At 52.1% G+C, this 25,285-nt stretch overlaps 1 protein-coding gene across 7 annotated transcripts in view; it reads left to right on the forward strand.

The window, feature by feature from the left end:
• IL4R (interleukin 4 receptor) overlaps window positions 1-24,396 on the forward strand; it is a 38,299-nt gene extending 13,903 nt beyond the window's left edge. For 3 of the 7 annotated variants that reach the window (XM_079945334.1, XM_079945335.1, XM_079945333.1), the window contains 9 exons: window positions 4,790-4,877; window positions 5,277-5,451; window positions 7,174-7,325; window positions 8,493-8,644; window positions 13,619-13,775; window positions 16,937-17,036; window positions 18,841-18,919; window positions 20,338-20,387; window positions 21,873-24,396. In XM_079945334.1, the coding sequence (XP_079801460.1) occupies window positions 4,808-4,877; window positions 5,277-5,451; window positions 7,174-7,325; window positions 8,493-8,644; window positions 13,619-13,775; window positions 16,937-17,036; window positions 18,841-18,919; window positions 20,338-20,387; window positions 21,873-23,409 (2,472 nt within the window). In that variant the 5' untranslated portion in view covers window positions 4,790-4,807 and the 3' untranslated portion in view covers window positions 23,410-24,396. Of the gene's footprint in view, window positions 1-4,786; window positions 4,878-5,276; window positions 5,452-7,173; window positions 7,326-8,492; window positions 8,645-13,618; window positions 13,776-16,936; window positions 17,037-18,840; window positions 18,920-20,337; window positions 20,388-21,872 lie in introns of all 7 variants that reach the window. The other 4 variants (XM_079945338.1, XM_079945337.1, XM_079945339.1 and 1 more) reach the window with 3 other exon arrangements.
• Window positions 24,397-25,285: the final 889 nt, after the last annotated feature.

Here is a 25,285-nt window from a genome sequence, read left to right on the forward strand (position 1 = left end):
GTTGTTGAATTTTAACCAATCATTGATTTAATAGATGTTTCATGAGCACATACTGTGTACATGTCAGGCACTGTTTAGGCACAGGGGACAAAGCAATGACCACGGCTATTTCACTTAAAGGAATGTTTGTCATGCTGATTTGTAAGACCACTTTATATGTTAAGGCCCTTCACTTTCTGTAACGTAGATTGCCACTTTCTGCTAATCTTTTGCTTGCTTGCTTTTTTTCTTTACGGTGTGTTTTGATCTGGGGAAGTTCAAAACATTTCTGCAGTCAAATCTTTCTATCTTTGCCATCTACCTACTGAAATAAAATAAACATTCACCTATATAACCTCAGACATATGATGAGAGATGGTGATAAGTGTATGACAGAAATAAACCGGGTGCCGTGATGAGAAGTAACAGAGGGTGCCCTCGCTGGATGGTGTTTCCGGGTGTAAAGGGTGCGAGGGAGGAAAGGGACAGGGGTGTGTCAGAAGGCCAGTGGGACAGAAGGCTCGTGGGGGAGGGAGCACGAGGGAGGGAATAGGAGGGGATGGTAGTGGGGTCTCCGGGGGCCAGATCATCAGAGGGGCTTGGGTGGTTTGGGTTGGTTTCTTTTTTTGCATTTTCTTAAACTTCTTATTTTATGGTAATTGTTGTAAGGATTAATCCACGCAGTTGTAAGAAATAATACAGAGAGATCCCCTCTACTCTGTTTCCCCCAAGGGTAACATCTTACAAAACTATAGTTCGGTATCACAGCCAAGGTATCGACATTGATAGAAACCACCGATCTTCCTCAGATTGCCTCCGTTTTACTGGTACTCGTTTGCGTGTGTGTTTGCGTGTTTGCACACGCACGCACATGTTATTTTTATTCGTTTTGTTAGCTTGCTTCTCATTAATTTAACTGTATCACGTGTACAGTTTTTGTCTCCACCACTGCAGTGAGATACAGAACAGTCCTATCATCGCAAGGATCCCTGTGTTGCCCTTTTATAGCCGTGCCTCCCTCCCTCCCTGCTGCCCCCCCCACCCGTGCGGGCAACCACGAATCTATTCACCACTTCCATAGTCTGATCATGTCAAGAATGTTACATAAAGGGTATCAAGCGGCATGTAGCCTTTTCGATTGGCTGCTTTCATTCCGGGGCTTGGATTTGATTCTGACTCAGAGATGCTGCTCTTGGATGGGCTGTGGACCCCTGGGGCTCTGTGCTCCCCCCCCAACCCGACCCCTGGGTGAAGACATCTTTCACCAGAGGCCAGAGGCCAGTGAAGTGAACAGACAGATCATGGCCTGGTTTCCAATTTGAAAATGACTCTGGTTTCATCATGGAGAAGAGACTCGCGTTTGTAGCAACTGCTAACTGCCCCCCACCCTGCCGGCTCCCCCTCGTTTCAGCGTTCTCCCCAGCCCCAGACTGGGTCTTGGAAAAACCTTGCCACGACCCTATTCAAAGACCCTCAAAAACCGCTCATTGCCTGGGGGGCGGGTGGGGCTTTGACCTGGAGTCCTTACTTGGGCTTCAGTAAGCTCAAGGAGCCGTTGTGTCTGAACCGCTAAGACGGAATGCAAAATTGAATGTGTGCACTTTTCTGGAAACAGAGCTTGGAGTTTGCATCAGAGGTTCAGATGGGTCAGGGACCTCCAAAACATAGAGAACTCTGGGATCTAAACACAGATAGTGGTTAAGAGCCAAGGCTCTGGAGCCCGACTGCCCCCCAGGACTATCACCTCTCTGTAACCTCAGACAAGTCACTTAACTTTCCTGAGCCTTGATTTCCTCCTCTAAAAATGGGAAAAAATACTAGTACTTACTGAAGAGGGCTGTTTTAAATATTGAATTATTGTATGTAAAATGTTTAGAAAGAAACTTGGCATGTTTAAATATTTTGGTAAATATTGTATGCTAGAAGAGCTGGCTGGGGTTTTTTTTGTTTTTGTTTTTGAGGTACGTGGGCCTCTCACTGTTGTGGCCTCTCCCGTTGCGGAGCACAGGCTCCGGACGCGCAGGCTCAGCGGCCATGGCTCACGGGCCCAGCCGCTCCGCGGCATGTGGGATCTTCCCGGACCGGGGCACGAACCCGTATCCCCTGCACTGGCAGGCGGACTCTCAACCACTGCGCCACCAGGGAAGCCCTAGAAGAGCTGTTTTGATTATTGAATTAATCGATGTAAAATGTTTAGAAGGAAGCAGGTTGACCAACTCTTCCTGGCCCATTTCATTCCATCTTGTTGGGTTCAGTCTGTGGTTCTAGGAGAAACTGGAGTTGGTATATTGAAAGGTACCTTGGTCTCAGAAGCCAGCAGACCTGGATTCTGACTCTGGCCCTGCCCTCTCGCCAGCTGTGGGACCCGATGGGCAAGTTATTTGATCTCTCTGGCCTCGGTTCCCTTAGGAAGAAAGTGGAAATAACAACCCATCTTGCAGGGTTCTTGGGCAGAGTCAATAAGGTAATAACTCTAGTGCACATGGCAAAAGGTCAAGCACATGTGAGTACTTAATAAGCAGGACTTTGTCTACACAAATGCTTGGTTCAGCATAAGGGAGCTGTTTCCAATAGTCAGGCTCTGCTCAAAAATGACCTAGGGGTGACCACCCCATCCATGGAAAGAGTACAAGCAGAAACTGGATGGCAACATGTCAGAGATGGGATCTCGGCAGGCACCCCTGTTCAGGTTGCCACTTGGGCTGGGCAGGTGACCCCAAGACCCCCCCCCAGCCCCTACATGTCAGGGTGTGGACTTGAAATTATTTCCTTTTGCCATGTGTCTTACACCCTGATCATTTGGTAATTATTCTTTTTAATTCCTTTGCTTCTCTGCACCTTCGTCCTTCGTTCCCTGTGATGTTCAGAGAGGCCTTGTCGCCACCACATCTGTGCCGCGGTTTCTCCTGAGATGCAGCACCTGCCATCCCTGTGAAACCAGTCAGTGTGCGTGTGTGGGTGTGTGTGTTCACATGCATACGTCTGGATGTGCCTTCCAAAACAGATCAAAGATAACACCCTGACCGCTGTAGATGTCATGATTTAATCTACCCTGGGGGGGTTGCTTCACTCCCCCACACCTTTTTAAAGCACTTTACCACGGTAGCCTTTCTGCTGTGTGACCTTGGACACGCGTCTTGACCTCTCTGTTTCTCTTTCTTCGAAATTGGGGCTAGAGTGACCCCTTTGACATCTCTGCCACAGGATGCTGTGGATGTCTGTGAACTCACAAGAAGGAAGGTTGCTGGGACTTGGCAGAGGAAACCAGCATCACTGTTTTCCAAACCCCACCCCCACCCCTCCTTCCTTGGTCTTCACTGTGGCTCTGCCAGGAAGGCCAGTTGAGACTTTGAGTGGATACCAAGTCTCCCCCTAGGGAGAGCTTTCCAGCCCCGTGCTGAGCCCATCAGCGGCCCCACATCATGTCCAAAGTGAATTTATTCGACAGACTTGCCTGAGCACGTGCTGCGCGCCAGGCATTGCCGTAGGTACTAGGAGATTGGCCGTGCACAAGACAAGCACAGGCTCTCGGGATGACAGACACACAGTTGAAAGGAGAACATCTCCCATTCTCCTTGCCTTTTGCCCCCAGGGCACTTTTGGAAGAGTCTAGGCCGCTTCCTGCATAGACTGCCCCTCAGTGTAGGCTTGTCTGATGTTTCCATGTGATTTGTACACTGGGGGCAGGGACCCCAGGGAAGTGATACTGTGTTCTTCCAAGGGCATTGTTTTCAGAAAGCTCATGACCTTGGTTTGTCCCATTCCTGGCCATGTCGACACTGACCATTTGGTTAAGGTGGTATCTGCCAGGTTTCTGTATATAAGGTTCTATACAATTACATATATCAAGTATTGTATGTGAATTATGTAAAGTTAATTCATGTGAGCTTGTGGGGAGATACTTGGAGCCTGCTGTGGTGAAATAGAGCTGTCCCTTCCCCCCACTTACTCATCTTTATCGCCGTAGACTCCTGCACCCCTATTTTAACTCTGAGGGTTGCGGCTGGTTACTATAATATTCATTGTGAGGTTCTAATTGTGCCCGTTTGGGCCAGTGGGCATCCATCCTAGCTGGCTCCTATGTCTTTTCAAGCGGTCCCCATCATTTGTGGAGTACTTCCTTACTTTCTGGCGCAAGAATTCCAGGCTTTTCTTGTACTTTCCCTGCTCCTGGAGTCAGCTGTTTCTCCGAGGAGCCCTGGTTCCTGTCAGTCGAGAATAGTATTTAGACGCCAAGACCTGGGCACTGGGATGGCATGATCATCAGATGCAATGCATGATTCTGGACCAGATCCTGGACTTACAAAGAGCATTGCTGTGGCAATTAGCAAAAGGGAAACAGGGTCTGTGCATCAGCTGGCGGTAATGCATCCGTGTTAATTTCCTGGTTTGGATGGTTGTGTTGTAGCTATGTCGGCGGCTGTCCTTGTTTTTCTTAATAAACACTGGAGTATTAAGGGGCCATTTATTCATTATGAATAGATGGATGAATAAGATGAACAAATGAGAGAGAAGACAGAGACAGAGACTGAGAGAGTATCAATGAGGACAGGGAGAGGAGAGGCATGGGGGTGAGAGTGAATCCGTGGTATGTTTGAAGAGCAGCAGGAAGTAAAGGTGTGCAGGGGGGCAGGTGCAGGCCTGGCGGAGAGGGAGGCGGGGCCGGGAGGAGGGGGCATGCGGCGTAGGGGGAGGGCTGTATCTGGAGGTGAGCTCTGAAAGCTGGGCTCGGCATGATGGGGGCCGGCTGGCATGATGGGGGCCGTGGGAATCATGAATCAGCGCTAACGGGCTCACTTGCTCCCAGCAGGCGCTGTAGGATCTCCCAATGGGGTGGCTTCACTCTGGGCTCACGTTTTCGGTGGGCTGTCTGATCCTGGTGTGGGCGGCAGGCTGTGGTAAGTCACCATCTCTCATTCATTCATTCCTTCCTTCATTCAGCAAACCTTTACAGTATTGATTGTTTATGCACCAGGCTCACGCCGTGGGATAGATGCCTGTGATGGTGGGATAGCTACCCTTAGACTGACATATTTTTCCTTTAATTCGGCCAAGGGCAGGTAGTTGCATTTGCATACTATAGAGGTGCATTTGGTCTGTCTCCGCTGATGGACCCTGTACCCAAGGGTATTTCTTCAGCTGCAGGCATCACCCCAGTGCCAGCTGGGAAGCTCACAGAGCCCCATTCCTGGCCCCTGCATTGTGAGGACCGTGCCTCGGACAGTGGTTTTGTTGTTTTGTGATGGGCCCCTTGGTCTCTTTGGGCTGGTTTCCAACCCATCCCTCTTGGTCGTCAGGCTCCAGCTGCTCAGAGGTCTCCTGTGTCTCCCCAGGGAGCATGAGGGTCGTGCAGGGGCCCACCTGCTTCTCCGACTACATCAACATCTCCACCTGTGAGTGGGAGATGGCCCGGCCCACCAACTGCAGAGCTGAGCTCCGCCTCTTCTACCAGCTGAAATTCTTCTACTTCGAGTAAGCCTGGGCTGAAACCGGGAGTTGGGGAGGGTTTGCCTCGGAATTCGCCTGGCCCACCTGGTACCCCGGAGTGCGTGTGCTCAATGCGGTTCACGGGGGCTTACTGGGCATGGTAGAGGGGAGGTGCCCTGGGGTGCAGCGTGTGTAAGACACAGCGAGTGCGTCACGGTGCTCCAAGCTCAGTGTCACCAAGGCACGTGGCATGTGGATGTGGTGGAATCCTGGACTAGACCAGCAGTTCTCAAGCTTTTTCATCTCAGGACTCTCTTGTGTGCTTAAGGATTAAGGGACTTTCTAGGTGGTCCAGTGGCTAAGAGTCCATACTCCCAGTGCAGGGGGCCCAGGTTCTATCCCTGGTCAGGGAACCAGATCCCACATGCTGCAACTAAGAGTTCGCATGGTGCAACTAAAGATCCTGCATGCTGCAACTAAGACCCGGTGCAACCAAAGAAAGAAAGAGAGAAAGAAAAGAATTAGTGAGGACCCCCAGAGCTTTAGTCTGGGTAGCTCACATCTACCAATATTTCCCCTATTGGAATTTAAAACAGAAATTTTAAATCACAACAGCCCACAAGTTCACATTCAACAGGCTGTTGGAGCAACGGCCCATCATCACACATCGTGTACCCTCTGGAAAAGTCCACTGTACACTTGTGAGAGAAGGAGAGTGGAAATGGCAACTAATGTCAGAGTATTACTATGAAACCAGTTTGACCCAGTGGAATCCCAGACCACACTTTGAGAACCTCTGGGCTAGGCCATTGTTTGGGGGTACAGTGTTAGCGGTGGAGTTCACAGCCATGGTTGGTGGACCATGGAACTTGGGATATGTTTTTCCAGGTGGTTCACTGGGATCATCCATGGTACACAGGGGTGACCAGTGGTATAGGTGGTGCTCCAGGACATGATCCAGTACACGAGGCACACAGTTGTGGAGCACGTTGGGATATGCAGCACACCTGATGTGGGCCACACTGACAGAGCTGTTATGCCACGATATACTAAGGTGGACCAGCTGTGCTTCTGTATGGGATACATTGGCCTAGACCAGGGACCTGCAAACTATGGCCCATGGGCCACATCTGGCCTACCACCTGTTTCTGTAAATAAAGTTTTATTGACACACAGCCATGCCCATTTGTTTACGTATTGTCTATGACTGGGGCTTTTTTGTGCTGTATCAGCAGAGTTGTGTAGTTGGAACAGCAAGAGTATGGCCCTCAAAGCCCCAAATATTTACCATCTGGCCCATTACAGAAGACGTTTGCTGACCCCTGGCCTAGTCCATGAGACACGGGGTTGGCTGTTTTGGGTGACACGTTAGGATTAGGCTGTGGGGCACAGGGTATGTGCCTGCCGAGCCACAGTCCGCTGTACTGGGCTAAACTGTGCTACCAGAGGGGTGCTGGAACAGACACGTATGTTGTTACAAATTCTTTCATGCTGTGGGTTCTTCCCTTTTGCTGGCTTTCAGGGTCCAAGGCTGGGGTCAGGGGCGGATAAGAGTCCATGGTGGGTGTGGTGAGGGGCTGTGGCCCGCAGGGAGGCGGTCCCAGGCCCCTGTCCCCATTGCATCCTGGCCACTCTGCTCCCAAGTTCCCAGATCTGGTCCTTGAGGCAGGGTGACCAGGAAGCTGGAAGGGCCTGTGGTTCCTTGAGGTGTATCCTGGGATGCCCGTGGGTCACATGACCAGCCTAATGCAACATCTGTGTCTGCAGAAACCACACGTGTGTCCCCGAGAACAGAGCTGGCGCGGTGTGCGTGTGCCACATGCATATGGATAACGTGGTCAGTGTGGACACCTACCAGCTGGACCTGTGGGCTGGGGAGCAGCTGCTGTGGAAGAGCGCCTTCAAGCCCAGCGAGCATGGTGAGCAGGGCGGGGCAGGGCGGGGCAGCATAGGGCGGGGCTGCAGTTGTTCCCACATCGCCAGGGCGGGGAAGGCAGGCTCCCCTTGGGGGAGGGGGCCATTCAAGCAGCCTCCAACCCCTGATGGGGTTGTGGCCCCTTTCTGGGCCTCAGTCCTCCCATCTTTGAAATGGGGCTGGGCTCAGCAGTACGTCAGGACCCCTTCGGTTCAGATATTTCAACGCCCTGTGTTTAAGTGCCCAGATCGGGGTGCTGAATGAGGCATATTTGGTGGAAGGCATGTTTGCTGCAGATCAGAAACTGAACCGGGAACCGTCCTTCTGCCCTCTGTCAACTGTTCAGCTGCTGCTTCTTCAGACAGCCTAGACCTCATCCTGGTACCCAGAGTTCCCGCAGGAATTCCCCAAGAGCTTGCCGGGGTGTAGTGACAGGAGTTTAAAACACTACTTATTGCTGTATGATCTTGGGCAAGTCATGTTACCTCTCTGAGCCTCAGTTTCCAAAAGACAGTTATTATCCCTATTTTGCAATTGAAAAACACCGTACATAGTTCAGAGAAGGCAAGTAACCTGCCCTCAGGTCACACAGCTCCTCAACAGCAGAGGCAGTATTCTCGCAGAGCTCACAGTAGTCACCACTCCATCAGCAATTCCGGAAGGGCTTACTCATACCCGGAGTTGGAGGGTGTGGGGGGGGGTGATTTAAATTGACCCAGGAACGAATCCATGAATTGAAAGAGTTTTCATGTGTGTGTTGATTTTAATGCTCATAATATACCTGTGATCTCATGGATGTGATTGCTTTAAAAGAGACTAAGTTTTAAAACACATGAATCAAAATAAAGAAAAATACTTGGTAGATAATAATACAGAGCACGGAGATGGCCAACAGAGTGAAGGCTAAAGGTAGAAAGGCCAAAGTTTGGGTTACTTCGCTTATGCATTTTGCAGTCACTGTGGAAATGTAGTTAACAACCACTAAAGTGGATTTTAGCGACGTGAGAATCGGTATCAGGGTTTTAATTCTCCACCACGACGAAATCTGTGTGGTATCCCATCAACGTATTGCGGAGGTGGCGTTGACTGAAAATCTAAATGGTCTGCAGGCCGGGCCGGGCCTCCTCCTGACGCCCAGCCCAGCCCCTCACCAGGCACCACTTCTCCGCAGTGAAACCCCTGGCGCCCAGAAACCTCACTGTTCATGCCAACATCTCCCGCACGTGGCTGCTGACGTGGAACAACCCGTACCCTCCTGAGAATCACCTATACTCCGAGCTCACCTACCTGATCAACATCTCAAATGAGAACGACCCCACGGATGTGAGTGGGCGCCCTGTGGGGTCTCTCTGTGACCTCTTGAGACTCAGACGGGTCGAGACTCAGGCTCTGGGGTGGGAGATGGGGAAAGTGACCCGCGATTGGACAGCAAACCCTGGGGATCTGGACCCCCAGCTTCTCCTCTGGCTCTATGCCAGGACCAGGCCCTCCGCCGCTCCAGGCCCCTGATTCCCAGCGTGCACATAGGGGAGTTTATTTCCGGGCACTGTTCCTCATCTATAAAGAAGGACTCTGGACCACATTTGTTCCCCAGGGGGCGGGACACTTGGGATTTTAGGTGATACCTCCAAACACACTTAAATGAGCGAATCCCAGGGTGAGACGGTCACTCCACGCCCGCGCTCCTGCCCGACCCTGACTGTCAGGGGAGGCATCTCAGCTGAGCTGATCGGTTTACTAATCCTTCTCTTTAACAAAGAGAAGAGGCTGCAGGCTCAGAGCCTTCCCCCAGAAAACAAGTTCAGCCGAAATTTCATGCCGTTACGTGGTTTTGATTGCGTTTCCTTTATGAGATGCTCATGGCATTTCGTACTTGCCTTCCAGTCATAGCAGTGGCAGTGAGGTTCCATTTTATTTTATCTTATTCTATTCTGTTATTTTATTTTATGATGTTCCTTTTTTAAAAAACGAATGTATTGACATTTTTAAAATAGGGAGAGCTGATTTGTAGGAAACGATGAAGTAAAGAATCACAGGGGCTACACAGTGGGTGGCTGGGCCTGACTATTTTAGGTGCAACTGGGGGTGGAGGCCATTTGCAACCACCCATGTTTTCCCCTCAAATATTCCCATTGCAGGGATGCCATGTGAATACCAGGGGCCTCAGAGTCCTACAGAGCTGGGTTCCAGTACCTGCCCTGCCACCTGCTGCATGATCTTGAGGTTTTTGCTGAACCTCCTTGTGCCTCAGTTTCCCCATCTGTAACGTGGCGATAACAAGAGTACCCATCCCATAGGGCTGTGGAGAGCAGGCAATATATGACACAGACAGGCTCCCCTGTCATCAACGTCATCCTCCTTTTCTCCTGAGTGCCACAGGCCTTGGAAATCCCATCTGACTCTCCCTCCCGCGCCCTGGCCTGTTACTGTTGAGGGTCTGCTGGGAGCCATGCCCTCGTGTCCCGGGACCCAGGCTGGCCTGGCTTCGGCTGCCGGGGAGCAGGCCCCTGACATCTTGAGCTGTCACATCAGCTTCCGTCCCTGCTTCTTCTCTTCCTGGCCAAGCCGGGGGCGTGGCAGGTGTTGATTTCTCTCTCTCAGGTGTGGTTTTCCTCCTTGGCACTGGGCCAGGATGTGGTGTAGAAGCAGGAGTGGGGCAGCCAGGCTCTCAGAGCAGTCGAGAAGAGGTGGTTGGCACAGACGCTGGGGAAAGACACAGGGTCAGTTTTGTCAGTAAATCCCCTTCCCGTTCCTGGGCCTGTGCAGGCTTCGTTCAGGGCATAGCCTGGAGGGGAGAGAAGGGTACAACCTATAGGGCCCAAAGGAATATCAGTTATTTGCTTATCATGGCTGGATCCAGGTTCCAGGAATCTCCATCCTTTGGTCCTGCTTTATTCTATGTTGGCTTCACTTTTAGGCAGGCTCTTCCCTCATGTAGCTGCCAATACGTCTACTAGCAGCTCCAGGCCTGCATCTTAAAACCGCAGTGGGAAAAGTTCTTCTCTCCAGATAGTCCCAGTAAAAGTCCTGGGGCCAATGATCAGTTATCTGCCTGGGATCACATGCCACTCTCTGAACCTGTCGCAGGCTGTGGGCAGGAGACGGGGTGCTGGTGCAGTGTTCTCACTGGCCAGGGCTGAGTCACATGCCCACCTCTGGAGCAGGTCAGGTCAGCCTCACCCAAACCAGATGGGCTGAAAATGAAGGAGGGGTGGCTCCCCAAAGGAGGTTCTGCGGAAGAGGAAACAGAGACTGGGCTGGCTGAAACACAGCTGGGTTCAGGCCCCAGCACCAGACTCCAGCCAGCGGACAGAATTGTGCCTGGGCTATGGCTTAATGGTCATGTAGGTGCTCGGGGCTGCCTCAGGCCTCAGAATTCCAGGTCCAGCTTCTCTTGCTGGTGGGGCAGAATCTCCTGAGACACCCTTCCCCCGTCTCTCCCTTTCCAGGGACAGAACCGGGCCTGAAGAATTCCCCTCATTAGTCATTGGCCAGAGATAGCCACGTGCTCCTCTCTAACCAGTCACAGGCTAGGGAATGAAATAGCCGTGATTGGTTTAGACCAATGAGAATTAACCCTGGAACTGGAGGCAGAGGCTTACCTGCCCTGAGCTTTCGGTACCTGACCCCAATTGTGTAGATGCTGGGTGTTTGCTCCAGTATTGCAGACACCACCTGTGGCTCAGACTGGTGGGATCAATTCTAAAAATATTAGAAACTCGCTGTGGAATTTGGGAGATGGAGATGCTCATTGTCCTGGATGATTTCTGGACGAGGTTCTATAATGGAGTTAGAGTTTTGGCTTGGGCAGTGAAGGATGTATAGGAGTTCTCTAGCTAGGGAATGGTAGGCCAGGCAGAGGGAACTACATGAGCCAAGGCTTGGAGGCATGAAAATTCATGGCATCTCTGAGGATTATGGGTCTGTGGGAGTGTGTACAGTGAAAAGGCAGAAAATGAGGCCACAAGCTTACTGAGGGCCATGAATGCCATGTTCATGATAATGTCGCGGGTGCTTACTCTGTGCCAGGCTCAATGTGTATTATCACTAATGACTGGGAAAGCCCTGCAGGTGGGAAGGTGTTTGTCTATCCATTTTAGTGACCAGGACACTGAGGTTTGGAGAGGTGGAATGACTCGCCCAGTGTCCCACAGCTGGAAATGGCCAAGCTGGGATTTGAAGCCAGGATTTGGACTGAGGGACCTGTGCTGTTCTCTTCTTCCGGATCTTTCTCTCAGAATGGTCTCCCGAACACCTGGCCTTTTTTGTTAAAAAACACACCAACCACAAGTAATTCCTCGGAAGCTCAATTTCTTTTTTGTTTCTTAGTAAACCATTTCCCAATTCCCTACACCTCTCTAAGGTGTGTGATTCCTTCAGTGAACGAGATCCAGCTGCTGCTTCCTGTTTACTGCGATTTAGAAAGAAAGGAACACCGGCAGTAAGAGTGTCCTCTGTCCCTGCCCTGGTCTCCTCCTGTCACTTCCACCCTGTCCCCAGCTTCCCTGGAAAGTTCCAGCTGCCCTCCAGTTTCTCCAGCAAGCTGTTAGGACTTTGCTTCCTTGCTGTGCACACCTCCCCTCGGCTCCCTTTACACCAGACCGTTGCCCCCAGGTGCTTCCAACCTGCCAGCAGGAGTAGTGTTGCCAGGAGCTGGGAAGGGGCTGTGGGGGATTGGAGGGGGGGGCTGCGAAGGGATGGACCCTCCACTGGGGGAGAAGCCCAGGCAGAGGATTCAGGCCACTGTCGTGCTGTCAGAATCCATCCTGAACCCAAACTTTACTTCATTTTTTATTTTTTTAAAGTCTTAAAAATAAAAGTAATATTCACATGAAGTAAAAAATTCAAAGGCTACCGAAGGACTTAGAAAGGAACTATGTTTCTCTCCTAACCCCGATCTCCAGTACCTCTCCCAGAGGTTGACCACTGCTCCCCGTCTCTTGCCAGGAGGGGAAGGCCAGGCTAGAGCAGGCAGAGGGTGTGGGGGCATGTGTGTCCTTCTAGAGAGAGTCTATGCCTGTACGAGCAAATGTGTGTGTGTTCCTTCATCACTGTGAAGTTTTTATTATTACATGATAATATTACTGCAAACAGAACTGCTTTCAACAGCACATATTTATTGCCCCAGAGTTTCTGGGGGTCTGGAGTCTGGGCACGGCTCAGCTGGGTCCTCTGCTTAGGGTCTCACAAGGCCGCACACGCAGGGGTTGGCCAGGGGCTTGCTTCCAAGCTCCTGTGATGTTGGCAGCATCCAGTTTCTTGTGGGCTTTGAACTGAGAGCGTCGGGTTCTTGCTGACCTTTGTTGGGAGGCCGCCCGCAGTTCCTTCCCTTGTGGCCTTTTCAAAGCCAGCAAGGGGGAGAGAGTCTCCTAGCAAGTTGGAGTTACAGCCTTGCATAATGGAATCACATCCACGTAGTCCCTATGTATCCATCACCTTCACCATATTCTGTTGGTTAGGAACAAGTCTTAGGTCCCCCTGCCCCTTTAGGCAAGGAGAGGGGATTACACAGGGGCGTGATACAAGGTGGGGTCACGGAGCCATATGAGGCTGTCTGCCACCATCACTATGCCTTCTCCCTCTATATTTTGAACATGAAAGGCAACAGACAACACATACTAATCTTCATGTTACCTTTTTCACTTAACAACAGATCTTGAACCTTCCTTCCCAGTTGGGGCTAGGTTGGGCGGGACTGAGATGATGGGCCATTGTGTTTGGGCTTGACTTTGGAGCCTCTAGAGAGACCTTGAAGGAGAGAGAGGGACACAGTGACCCTGTCTGTGCCTCAGAAAGATCACTCTCATGCTCTCCACATGCCTGGCCCTGTCCGAAGTGCTTACCTGTGTTAACCCACTTAATCCTCACAGAAACCCTGGGAGGTAGGCACTTTTATTATCGCCATGTTGCAGAAGAAGACATCAAGGTCCAGAGAAATTATGGTTACTTATCTAAGGTCACACAGCCAGAAAGTGGCAGTAGGAACTCTTACCTTCATTGTACAGATGAGGAAACTAAAACTCAGAAAGGTTCATCGACTTGCCCCAGTCACGTCAAAATGGCTGATCAGGGTGGGAGTGAGGGTCAGGATAAGGGCTGATTCCCTGACCCATCCTGCTCGATTCTGGTCACAGTTGTGGAAGTGACAAACAAGGGCCTGAAATTGGAGGAATAACCAAATACCTAGGCTGGTGGCTCTTACACATTGTGGGGTCAGCTAAGGACAGCAGCCCGGGTGGGAGCTGGTACTCCCCTCCCCCAGACTCGGTGCACTAATGGCTCCCTTTCCTCTACCAGTTCAGAATTTATAACGTGACCTACAAGGGGCCCACCCTCCGCTTTGCAGCCAGCACCCTGAAGTCTGGAGCTTCCTACAGCGCCCAGGTGAAGGCCTGGGCTCAGAGCTACAACAGCACCTGGAGTGAGTGGAGCCCCAGTGCCAAGTGGCTGAACTGTGAGTATCCTGCTGGGAGTCCTGAGCAGTCGGCCGCGCCACGTGGCTTGCAGGATCTCAGTTCCCTGAACACGGAACCAGGGATTGAACCTGGGCCACGGCAATGAAAGCCCGGAATCCTAACCACGAGGCCACCAGGGAATTCCCAGCAGTTAGCATCTCTGTTCCCCACTTTCATTCTGTGGCCAGAGACTTCCCCAAGCCAAACATCTGGTTTCCATATCACAGGATGCTCTAATTGCAGTGACGGAATTACCAACTGATGTGGTGTACTGGTCAGGGTAGGGTAGGTTACGGTAACAAACACACGAGTTCTGCGGCTTAACACTGTAGAAATATGTTTCTTGCTCACATAACAATTCAACACGAACTTTGCTGATTGGTAGGTGGTTTTCCTCCCTGTGGCTCCGTCATTCTCTAGGACAGAGATTCTCAGCCTTTCTGTATCATGGACCCCTTTGGCAGTCTGGTGAAGCCTGTGGACCTCATCTCAGAATAATATTTTTATTTTTTTAAATTTTATTTTAGAGTATAGTTGATTCACAACGTTGTGTTAGTTTCAGGTGTCCAGCAGAGTGATGTAGTCATACATATTCATATATCTATTCTTTTTCAGATTCTTTTCCCATGTAGGTTATTACAGAGTATTGAGTAGAGTTCCCTGTGCTGTACAGTAGGTCCTTGTTGATTATCTATTTTATATATAGTAGTGTGCATATGCCAGTCCCAACCTCCCAATTCATCCCTCCTCCCCACCTTCCCCCCTTGGCAACCACAAGCCAGTGTAATATTTTTCAACGTATCAAATAAAATACATAGACCTTCAAGGGAAACCTAATTTTATTGAAATGCGATTATAAAAAGATTTTAAAATATACTTGTTATCTAGGAATACATGCTTCTTTAATAACACATTAAAAACAGGATCTAGTGGTAGTTGTCATAAATACTGTAATTTCAAAGTAGATGAACATAAATGGTATTTCCTGCTACTGCAGCTGTCAGGTGATTTGAGAATAGCTGTGACTTCTGATGGGGGCTAAGTAACTAATGCTGCTATTACTGTGGTTTGCTCCCTCTATTCCTAATGGGAGGAAATGCCAGGTTTCAGAAGTTAGTGAAAACAAAGATATCATTTCTTTCCCCTCCAAGTTCCCAGACCCCTAAATCCTAACGGCAACCATGTTGGAGGTCTGTGGACCCCAAGTTAAGAATCCCTGCTCTGTGGACCTGCCATCATCTGCATCCAGCCAGCAGGAAGGGAATGAGAGCGGGGAGACCACACCTGCTTCTTAAAAGTCTTAGCCCAGAAGTGACACACATCCCTTCCTCTCAAGCTCTATTGGTGGAGCTGGTCACATGGCCACACATAGCTGTAAGGGATTCTGGGAAATGTAGTCCCTCACCTGGTAGCTGCATCCTCCAAACAGCTCTTTGCGACTTTATCACACTTTTGCAAAAGAGTATTGAATTATCTTACATAAAATGAAGTCTTTATTTTATTTTTTTTTGGCCGCGCAGCATGTGGGATCTTAATTCCCCCACCAGGGATCGAACCCATGCCCCCTGCAGTGGAAGTGCGGAGTCCTAATCATTGGACTGCTATCAGGGAATTCCCCTAAAATGAAGTCTTGCCAGTGGACCTTCCTGGTTCATACAGCCGCTCAGTTACATCACCCCAGAGTCTTTTCTTTCCCTCTGCCATCCCTAGCATGGTAGCATTTTATCCTTACCCTTGTCACCTCATGGCCCCAAGTTGTCTGCTGCACACACCCTCATGCCCAAGACCCAAAGGAAATGGAAGTCTGCCACAAGGAGTGTATCCCGTGCATCTTTTATCATGAAACAAAAACATTTCCAGTCCTGGTGGCCTTTCCCTTGCCTTTCATTGTTCAGGACTGTCACGTGGCCTCTCCCAACTGCAAGGGAGGCTGGGAACTGAAATGTCTGAAAAGGGGACTAGTTTTGGCCCATGATTGGCCCAAACCTCAGGGTAGGCACATTGCAGCCTAGCAAAGAAGAAGGGGAGATAGCTGTTGCGTGGTGGAGGCTGCCTCGGGCATCATCCGTACAATGGAGAGAAGGAAGGGCTGTTGTGAACATTCAATGAAGGAAGGATTCTTCAAAGTGCTGGGCACAGTGGTGATTGGCAGGTACCTCAACCCAACCCACCACACGCCCCTCTCAGCATCGCCTATCCTGTTCCATGGATACCTCTTGACCACCTGTCTCCCACTCCGGGCTGTGAGCTCTATGGGTAGTATCTGCTCTCTGTCTGTATCTCCATTGCCCAGCATGGTGCCAAGCACACAGTAAGTGCTTAGGAAAGTTTTGTCAAATTGATTTGATTCTTCCTTTAACCAGGAGAAGGGAAGGGAAATAACTTGTATGGGACAGATACCATGTGCTGGACACTCATTATTTCCACAGATATTTCTTGAGTTCCTACTACGTGCTGGCCTAGTGGTGAACAAAATAGGCAAAAATCCCTATTCGTGTGGAACTGACATTCTAGAGGGGGAGACAGAAAATAAACAAGTAAACAAAAATATAAATGAGATCTAGATCCCGAGGACAATAATTCTGGGAAGGAAATAAAGCAGGGGAAAGGGATGGGAGGAGGCAACAGTAGAGAGGGTGTGAGGGAGAACTTTTGGGACCTGACAGTCAGCAAGGAGAGGGGGCCAGCTGTGTGAATGGACGTGCGGGCACGGCGTCAAGTGTATATTAAATCGTACGATCCTCAGAACAACCCTATGAGTTAAGTAGTTATTAACCCCGTTGCACAGAGAGGAAACCAAGGTACAGAGTGAGTGAGGGGCTTGTCCTGGGTCGCCAGCTAGTATATGACAGAGTCAGGCTTCGAACTGGGGCCGTCCAGCTCCAGAGTCTCTGCCCTTGACCTCACTTATTTCAAAAAAGAGAAAGCAGCACGTTCAAGATCCTGAGGTGGCCCCGAGATTTGGAGGAACAGGGGACAGCAAGGAGGCCAATGTGGCGAGGGCTCCATGTGCAAGAGAGGGGAGTAGGAGGGGATGCAGCGGCCAGCTCACGCAGAGTCTTGGAGGATGCTTTCACGAGGCCTCAGTCTCCTGCTCTGGGAAATGGAGACCAGGCTGGACGCAGCGCGATGCAAGCTCATGGCTTCCCTCCACTTCCAGACTACGAGGCGACCTTGGAGCAGCGCCTCCCGCTGGGCGTCAGCATCTCCTGCGTCGTCATCCTGGCTGTCTGCCTGTCCTGCTATGTCAGCATCATCAAGTGAGTCCTGAGCTGTGCAGGAGGCTGCCAAGCCAGCCCCCTGTGGTGTGGAGTGGGTGGGAATTTCCCCTCTGATCTGTCAGCTTGCAGCCCTTTCATTCAACGATAGATATTTATTGAGCAGCTACTATGTGCGAGGCACTGGGACCGACAGGGACCCTGTGTCCTTGGGGAGGCACAAGATGCCAGGCCACCAAGTAACCATGGCTGTTTTCCATAGTGATCCTTGCGCTGAAGGAGATATGCCAGGGCGAGGGGGCCTGTTTTGGATGGGGAGGCCAGTGCAGGCCGCTCTGACGAGGTGTTTGAGCTGAGACCTGACTAGGGCAAAGGAGCTGGCCAGGGCAGGAGCTGGGGGCAGGGCCTTCCTTTGGCAGAAGTGAGATGGATCATGCCCAGGGTATGGCCCAGACACTTGAAGGAATGTGGCAATAGACAGAGGAATTCTAGATGATTGTCCTGCAGAGTCAGACCTGGGTTCAGATCCTAGCCTTGCTGCTTCGTAGCTGTGTGACCACGTTTCTGAACCTCTGTTCAGCCTTGGGTCCCTATTTCATCAGTCCCAAGAGTCCTAAGGGACTCCTCGATCACTCGGTGTAGGGGGACAGAAGGAGCCTTGTTTCCAGTGAGCTTGAGCCCTTGGAATCATGGAGTCTCAGAGCCTCAGTCCTCCCACCTCTGAAATGGGACGAGCGGGCCCCAGGTGACCACTTAAGGATGGCGATGGTTGAGGATTGATGTGAGCAAGTGTCTGTACTCTGCCGGGCACACAGTAGGTGTGCAGGGAGTGCAAGGTCCCCTCTCCACGTCTGTTGCTGATGCCTCTGAGCCCCCCTGGGCTGGTCTTTCTCCTTCTCTGAGCCTCAGTTTCCCCATCGTCTGTCTTCCCTACCCCTACTCACTGTGTTCCAGTGCTCCAACCTTGCTGTTCTTTGAACGCCCCAAGCAAGATCTTCCCTTGGAGCCTTTGCACTCGCTGTGCTCTCTGCCTGGAAAGCCCTTTTTCCAGGCATCACCGAGACCAACTCCTCCTCCACCTACAGTTGCCTCTCAGAAGTCACCTCCTCAGGGAGGCCTTCCTGGATCACACTATTCCTCTCTAGTCCCTATCTTCTTTATTTTTATTCCTGGCACTTATCGCCAGGAATGAATGATGTCACATAATCATTTCTGCAGGGGTTTTGCCTGTCTTGTTCACTGTGTGTCCCCGAGGCCTGGCACAGTGAGTGGTACATAGTAGGTACTCAATAAATGTGTGCTAACTGACTGAGTGGAGTGGGTGGAGGCTAATCCAGGGGGTGTCTGAGGACCTTCCCTCCCAGCACTGATGCTCCGTGGCTCCAGGCTGACCCAGGAAGGGAGAAGGAATACCTCAGCCTCTCAGGCCATCCCAGGCCTCTCCCCAGCACCTTATCCTCAGCTGCTCCAGAGTAAAGGTTGTTGAAGGGGAAACCCAGAATTCTCTCTCTGCAGCTTGAGTGTCTCCTGATTCCCTGGAACTTGTTCCCTCTGGAGCAGAGGCGGCCACATTAGGAACTCCACTCTGGGTAGCAGGATGCTGGAGCCCAAACCCGGCTCTTCTGCCCACCAGCTGTCACTTCACCTCCCTGGGCCTCAGTCTTCTCATCGGTAGAGTGGGGTTAGCAGTAGAACCTGTTTCACGGAGTGAGGGTGAGACAGCCAAAAAACCTATCGACATGATCTCTGACCCCTGATAAGTCTTGGTGACTATGATAATTTTTATGGGAGGAACGTCAACCTGTTAGTGATACAGGGACCAACATCTTGTCCTTTTCTTTTTCAGGATTAAGAAAGAATGGTGGGACCAAATTCCCAACCCAGCCCACAGCCCCCTCGTGGCTGTTGTCATCCAGGATTCTCAGGTAGGAGAGGGGGTTGGTAAGGATGCTGTGCACTACGTGTACAGGGAAATACGACTCAAGATGTCTGGGATGTTCAGGATATTTCTTGGCTTTGGGGGTTGCACATGGGAAGTCAGGAAGGTTTCAGGGTAGGTTGAGTCAGCAGCTAGAGGCTTTCACTCCCTTCCCTTTGGCTTCCATGACTGTTCTTTCAGCCTGGGTGGGAGACAGGGGTTCCTCTGGGGTTGGTTTTTTCCCTCCCTTGGGAGGAGATGATCCCTGAGGTCATCGGCATGTCATCTCTTGGCAAGGTACCTGTACCAGAGCAGGAGGCCAAAAGGAGAGGGAGAAGGGGACAGGCTTTCTGTATATTCCTCTTAGGAGCAGGAAACTGCCCCCCAAAACACTAGCAAATCTCTCCATTCTCATTGGCTTGAATTACATCACAGCCTCTTTCCTAAACCACTCAGTTGTAAGGAGTGGGAATACTTGAGACCAACCAGGTGACCACCCCTGAGCTACCGGTGGGGTCAGCTTCCCCAATGCGATGGCCAGGTGGGGTTTGCCTTAGTGCCATCAGGGTTCTCTAGGACAGGGGGAGGCGGGGATACAGGTCCCGTCTAGAACAGAAGGTCTGAGTGTCCTCAATTCTCCAGGGACCCTGTAGCAGGCTCTGGAGTCCAGTGGTACTGGCTTTGAACCCTGGCTCTGCCACTTACCTGCAGGTTAGACTTAACAAGTTGCTTAACTTCTCTGAGCCTCAGTTTTCTTGTGTGGGTTATAGCAGTGGTTATAACAGGGCTGGTGTTGGAATTCACCAAGACAATCCACATGAAGTGTATATTACAGCGTCCTGCACATAGTGTCGTTTATGTATCAGTTAGATTTTGCTGTGTAACAAATCATCCCAAAATTTAGAAAGTTAAAACAGTAGCCACTTATGTAGCTCTTGCTTCTGCAAGTCTGTAGTTGGGCTCTGCTCAGCAGTGGGGGTGGAAGGATCCTGGGTTTGGCTGGGCCTGTACCAGTGGTCTCACTCGCAGGTCTGGCAGGTGGCTGACACATCTGGGGCCATGGAGGTTACTAAGCCATGTATGTGTCTGTCATCCTTCAGCAGACTGACCCAGTTAGCACAGTATCACTTCCACCACATGCTATTGGTCAAAGCAAGTCACACAGCCATGCCAGGTTCAGGGATAGGAGGAGCTTCAGAGACTGTGGCCGTTTTTGCCATCAGCCACAGCAACTTAATAGTGCAGCCTCCTTAATTCTCAGAAAACTGAGGCTCAGAGAGGGGGAGTGACCTGATCAGACCTCAGACCTGTGTGATGTCAAGACTCAAAGTCTTCTCACGGCAAACATGTGCTGAGCATTGCTGGACGATAGGCTGGGCCGGCAGGCCTCTCGGCTCTGTGTCACTGGCTGTCTCTATGTTTTAGGTGTCACTGTGGGGGAAGCGGTCCCAAGGCCAGGAACCAGCCAAGTGCCCGTATGTATATGAACTTGGGTCATCGCCTATGTGGATTTGGAAGGGGATGGAATTGGGGTGGTGGGCCCCATCTTGAGAGTCTGCCTTATCTTCCTTGTTGTTCAGCACTTGTCCTGTGACACTAGACTTCAAGGGATAGCAGGGGGAGGGGTGGTCTGGGTAGGTCAGCTGCTGGCTGAGTCCCCTGAGCTTCACTGGGGGTCAGGTACATACTGAACCCCCTTGGGATGCCCAGTCTGTCCTGAGCAAGCCTGATGGGGGTAACAAGCAGGGCAGCTGTACCACTTGTTAAACTGTTGACATAGTGGCACACTGGTGGGCAGAGACCACTATCCTGGACCCTTGAATATGCCACCTGGCCTCCTTAACCCCTCTCTCAGGGCCCCTTGAACCTACCCACAATCCAATAACTGAAGGGTTTATACCTAGCACAGTAGGGGACTCCAGGATGCTGCCCCAGCCCTAGGACTCCCCAGCCATTCTAATTGGCCCTTACTTATGCTATGGTGTTGATAGGTATTTTATTTTTATTTATTTTTTAACGTCTTTATTGGAATATAATTGCTTTACAATGTTGTATCAGTTTCTGCTGTATAACAAAGTGAATCAGCTATATGTATACATATATCCCCATATCCGCTCCCTCTTGCGTCTCCCTCCCACCCTCCCTATCCTACCCCTGATAGGTATTTTAAATACCATCATCCCTGACAAAGACTTCTCCTTATTCAATAGATTGAGTTTGTATTATATGCCAGGCTCCAGAAATCCCAAAGTAAGACACAGGCCCTGCCTTCAAGGAGTTCCCAATCTAGTAGTGAGGGTGGACTGATAGATTATTGATTATAAAGTCTGGAAGTGTGTTTGCAACAGGCAGACATTGACACCCACCAGGGTTCTCGGCCTTCCCTAGTCAAGAGAAATTGACTAGATGCCAGACAAGAAATTCAGGCAAGGCTCTACTGGGGCCCCTGCTGCAATGGGGCGGGGTGGGGTAGGTGAGGGGCTGGGGGGTGTTGGAGAACAAGTAGCAGGTTCTCTTGCCCACTCCCCGAGGGGGGCAGGCGAGCTGGTTCCTGATGTGGGGTGAGGGTAGGGGTGTGTCCAGGGATTGGGCCGGAGGGGTGGCTTAGGTGTCCTGCCCACCCCTCTGGCGGTGTGAAGTGCAGGCGGCATGCGCAGTACCCTGGTTTTGCTCCTGGCTCTTCAGAAGTGGCAGTTGCGTTTTTTGGCCTTTCTGTATCTTTTGTACAAGCCCCAACTGCGCTTGCAGCCAGTATTTTTTAGTCCCATATAGTTTCTTTGTATTTTGTTGCTGGAGGTGAGGTTTGTCCACTTGCAAGCATCGTAGCACTACAGCAAAGGGTCCTGGGTCCCAGCCTGTCTCAACATCAGTCCAGGGTGATTTTGAGCTGGGCTTTGAAGGATGAATAGGAGATTTTTCAAGTGGAGAAACTGAACCCTGATCGAACTTTGCTCTTGTAGACACTGGAAGACTTGTCTTGCCAAGCTTCTGCCCTGTTTACTGGAGCATGGCATGGAAAGGGATGAAGATTCCTCCAAGGCTGCTAGAAATGAGCCTTTCCAGTGTCCTGGAAAAGTAGCATGGCACCCCATGGAGGTCAACAAGACAATCCTCTGGCCAGAGAGCATCAGCTTGGTTCGGTGCGTGGAGCTGTTTGAGGCCCAAGTGGAGAATGAAGAAGAGGAAGTGGAGGAAGATAAAGGGAGCTTCTGCCCATCACCTGACAGCAGCGGGGGCAGCTTCCAGGAGGGCAGGGAGGGCATCGCAGCCCGGCTGACAGAGAGCCTGTTCCTGGACCTTCTCGGGGGCGAGGTTGGGGGCTTTAGCCCACAGGGCTTGGAGGAGTCCTGCCTTCTTCCACCTTTAGAAAATCCAAGTGTTCAGAGGCCTTGGGCCACGTCCCCAAGTGTGGGGCCCCAGGAGGCATCGTCTGAGGACAAGGAGCCTTTGAACCCAGAGTCAAGTCCTCCAACCCAGAGCCCAGCCAGGCTGGCTTTCCCAGAGATGCCCGGCGTCATCGCAGACAACCCCACTTACCGCAACTTCAGCACCTTCCTGAGCCAGTCCTCAGGCCCTGGAGAGCTTGACTCAGACCCACAGCTGGCCGAACACCTGGGGGAAGTGGACCCCAGCATCCCCGCCGCCCCCCAGCCTGAGCCAGAAACGTGGGAGCAGATCCTGCGCCAGAGCGTCCTCCAGTGCAGGGCAGCCCCGGGCCCCGCCTCGGCCCCCAGCAGTGGCTACCGGGAGTTTGTGCAGGCGGTGAAGCAGGGCGGCGCCCGGGACAGCGGGCTGGAGGGCTTTGGCCCTTGCGGAGAGGCTGGCTACAAGGCCTTCTCCAGCGTGCTCACTGGCACCGCTAGCTGCCCGGGGACATCTGGGCTTGAGCCCAGCAGTGGGGAGGGGGGCTACAAGCCCTTCCAGAGCCTCACTGCTGGCTGCCCCAGAGCCCCTGCCCCAGTCCCCGTCCCCCTGTTCACCTTTGGACTGGACGTGGAACCCCCTCACAGCCCTCAGGACTCACTCCTCCCAGGCAGCACCCCAGAGTGCCCTGGTTTGGAGCCAGTGGTCAAGGAACAAGACAGCCAGAAGGCCCTGCTATCCCCGGAGCCAACCACAGACCCCCCCGGGGATGACCTGGGCAATGGCATTGTCTACTCAGCCCTCACCTGCCACCTGTGTGGCCACCTGAAGCAATGCCACGGCCAGGAGGAACGTGGCAAGGCCCACATCGAGGCCAGCCCCTGCTGTGGCTGCTGCCGTGGGGACGGGTCCTCACCCCCGGTGAGCCCCCTGAGGGCCCTGGACACCCAGCTCGGTGGGGCTCCATTGGAGGCCAGCCTCTCTCCGGCCTCCCTAGCACCCTTGGGTGTCTCAGAGGAGGGTAAGTCCCCCCTGTTCTTCCAAACTGCCCCCAACAATGCTCAGAGCTCAAGCCAGACCTCCACGGTGGTGGCCATGCTTTCCCCAGGGCCCACGTGCACGGACGCTTCCTAGGTGCGTGCCCACTTCTTGCTGGAGTCTACAAGCGAGGACTGGGCCTTACCCATGACTGCGAAATGCCTCCCTCCAGAAGGCAGCCCGGCTGGCAGGGTTCCAAAAGACTCAGGGAACCCTGCTATGAAGTGGTGAAGTTGTCCAACACTGGGGCTACGGAGACCGGCCGTCCCCGGCTCCCAACGTTGGCCCGGGCTCGCCACGTCCCATGGGAGTGGAGGCACCTGCAGAGACCAGGAGGTTCCCGGGCGCCTTGGCTTGTGAATGAGCTGTTGGTCATTTCACGGGTCCACAGCTGCCCCAGTGGACTATCGCTGTCACGCTCAAGGTGTGTTTTGTCCACCGAGTTGCTCTGTTACTCGTGTCTTGCCCAGGCCTGGGGTTAGCTGCCACCATCTCACTGGATCGGATGCTGAGCCTAGAAGCTAACCAAGCCAATGGGAGAATGACTTGGGAGGCCTTGGGAAACTGAGGTCCAGAAAGGGTGGTCATTTGCCCAGAGACGCCTGTTCATTTAACAGAGGTTGACACTGGCAGCAGAGCCTGAGCTGCGGAGGGGCGCTTAGTCAAGTGGAGTTAACGAGGACATGAAAAATTGTGATTACCGAGCAGTGACGGCGTGCTGCCAGTTTCCCACACAGCTGTAAGGTTGGGGGTTCCTGTTAATCACTGGATCCCCAGAACAAGCATGCCTGGTGACCTTGGGGCCGGCGTGTGCCCCCATGCGTGCCGTCGCTGGCATCGGTGGTTCAGAGGGAGTGGCTCAGGTCTCCTGATCCAGCGAGCTGGGCGTCCAAGATGCCGACACCAGGCACGTCACCTGCACCTCGGCCCCGACCTCAGGTTGAGTAATGTGCATTGTTTGTGTGCATCTCAAAAATTGTTTCATCACCTGGTGTTTGTGTTTGCTGAGGAGGGTAGAATGGGAGGGGATGGAGTTTTGTATAAATAAAGGTTCTTTACCTCCTTCCCCACCCTCCCCACCCCATTTATTAACCAAACATACTGCCAGGCACTGTTGCGAGTGCTTTATCTCTATTAACTCGTAGAATCCTCCCATCCAGAGGTACTGAGACCAACCCAAGAGGTTAAGTAACTTCCGGTCTTCTTGGGTTTCCCTGAGACCAGGATTCAACTGCAGTTTGTTGAAATAGGTGGCGATCCCAGGAAGCCCTGCTTGGAGAGCGGGGAAAGGAGGCAGGGAAGGGCAGGAGGCAATAAAAGGTGTTATCGCACAGAGTGCCAGCGCGGGCAACAGGTGCGTCACGCCGCGGGGGAGCTTGGGCAAGCCAGGCACAGTGCATGCCTAGAGGTGGGGAGCTAGCTGTCCACCAACTCCCATCTGTCATTGGTGGAGGGCTGCTGCCAGGGGCAACTCCCCAGCACTTCCAGCTGCTCCAGGAAAAATTCCTCCGATTGAGAGCTGGGGGGGTGGGGGAGGAGCGGTGTTGGAGCAGCTTTGGGCACGTGGAGATGTGGACAGGGCTGTGATTGGCAGCTGCCCCTTTGCCAAGGTCACACAGCTAGTGGCAGACCCATAGCTGAGCCGTTGCTCAGCCTCTTTGTAGGTGATCCCTGCTTAACATCTGGGCGGTCGGTGTATGGAGTGGGCCTCAGACAGGCAGGCAGGGGATCTTAAGCTCCTTTGTCTGCGATCACTCTGTGTCTGGGTAGCCGCCCTGACTGCCACGCTTGCAAAATGAAGGGCTCGGCTGTTTGAGGTTCCTTCCTGCTCTGGCATCTTACGTAATACATTACAGAGGTGACGGGGACCTCACTACCTCACATGCAGCCTAATGTTTGTGAGAACTGCCTCCTTTGTGCTGAGCCCAAATCTATCCCTTTAGCTGCCTGAGTCACCACCCCACACCCACGG

This window comes from Stenella coeruleoalba (genome assembly GCF_951394435.1).
Source record: "Stenella coeruleoalba genome assembly, chromosome: 15".
NCBI classification, from domain to species: domain Eukaryota; kingdom Metazoa; phylum Chordata; class Mammalia; order Artiodactyla; family Delphinidae; genus Stenella; species Stenella coeruleoalba.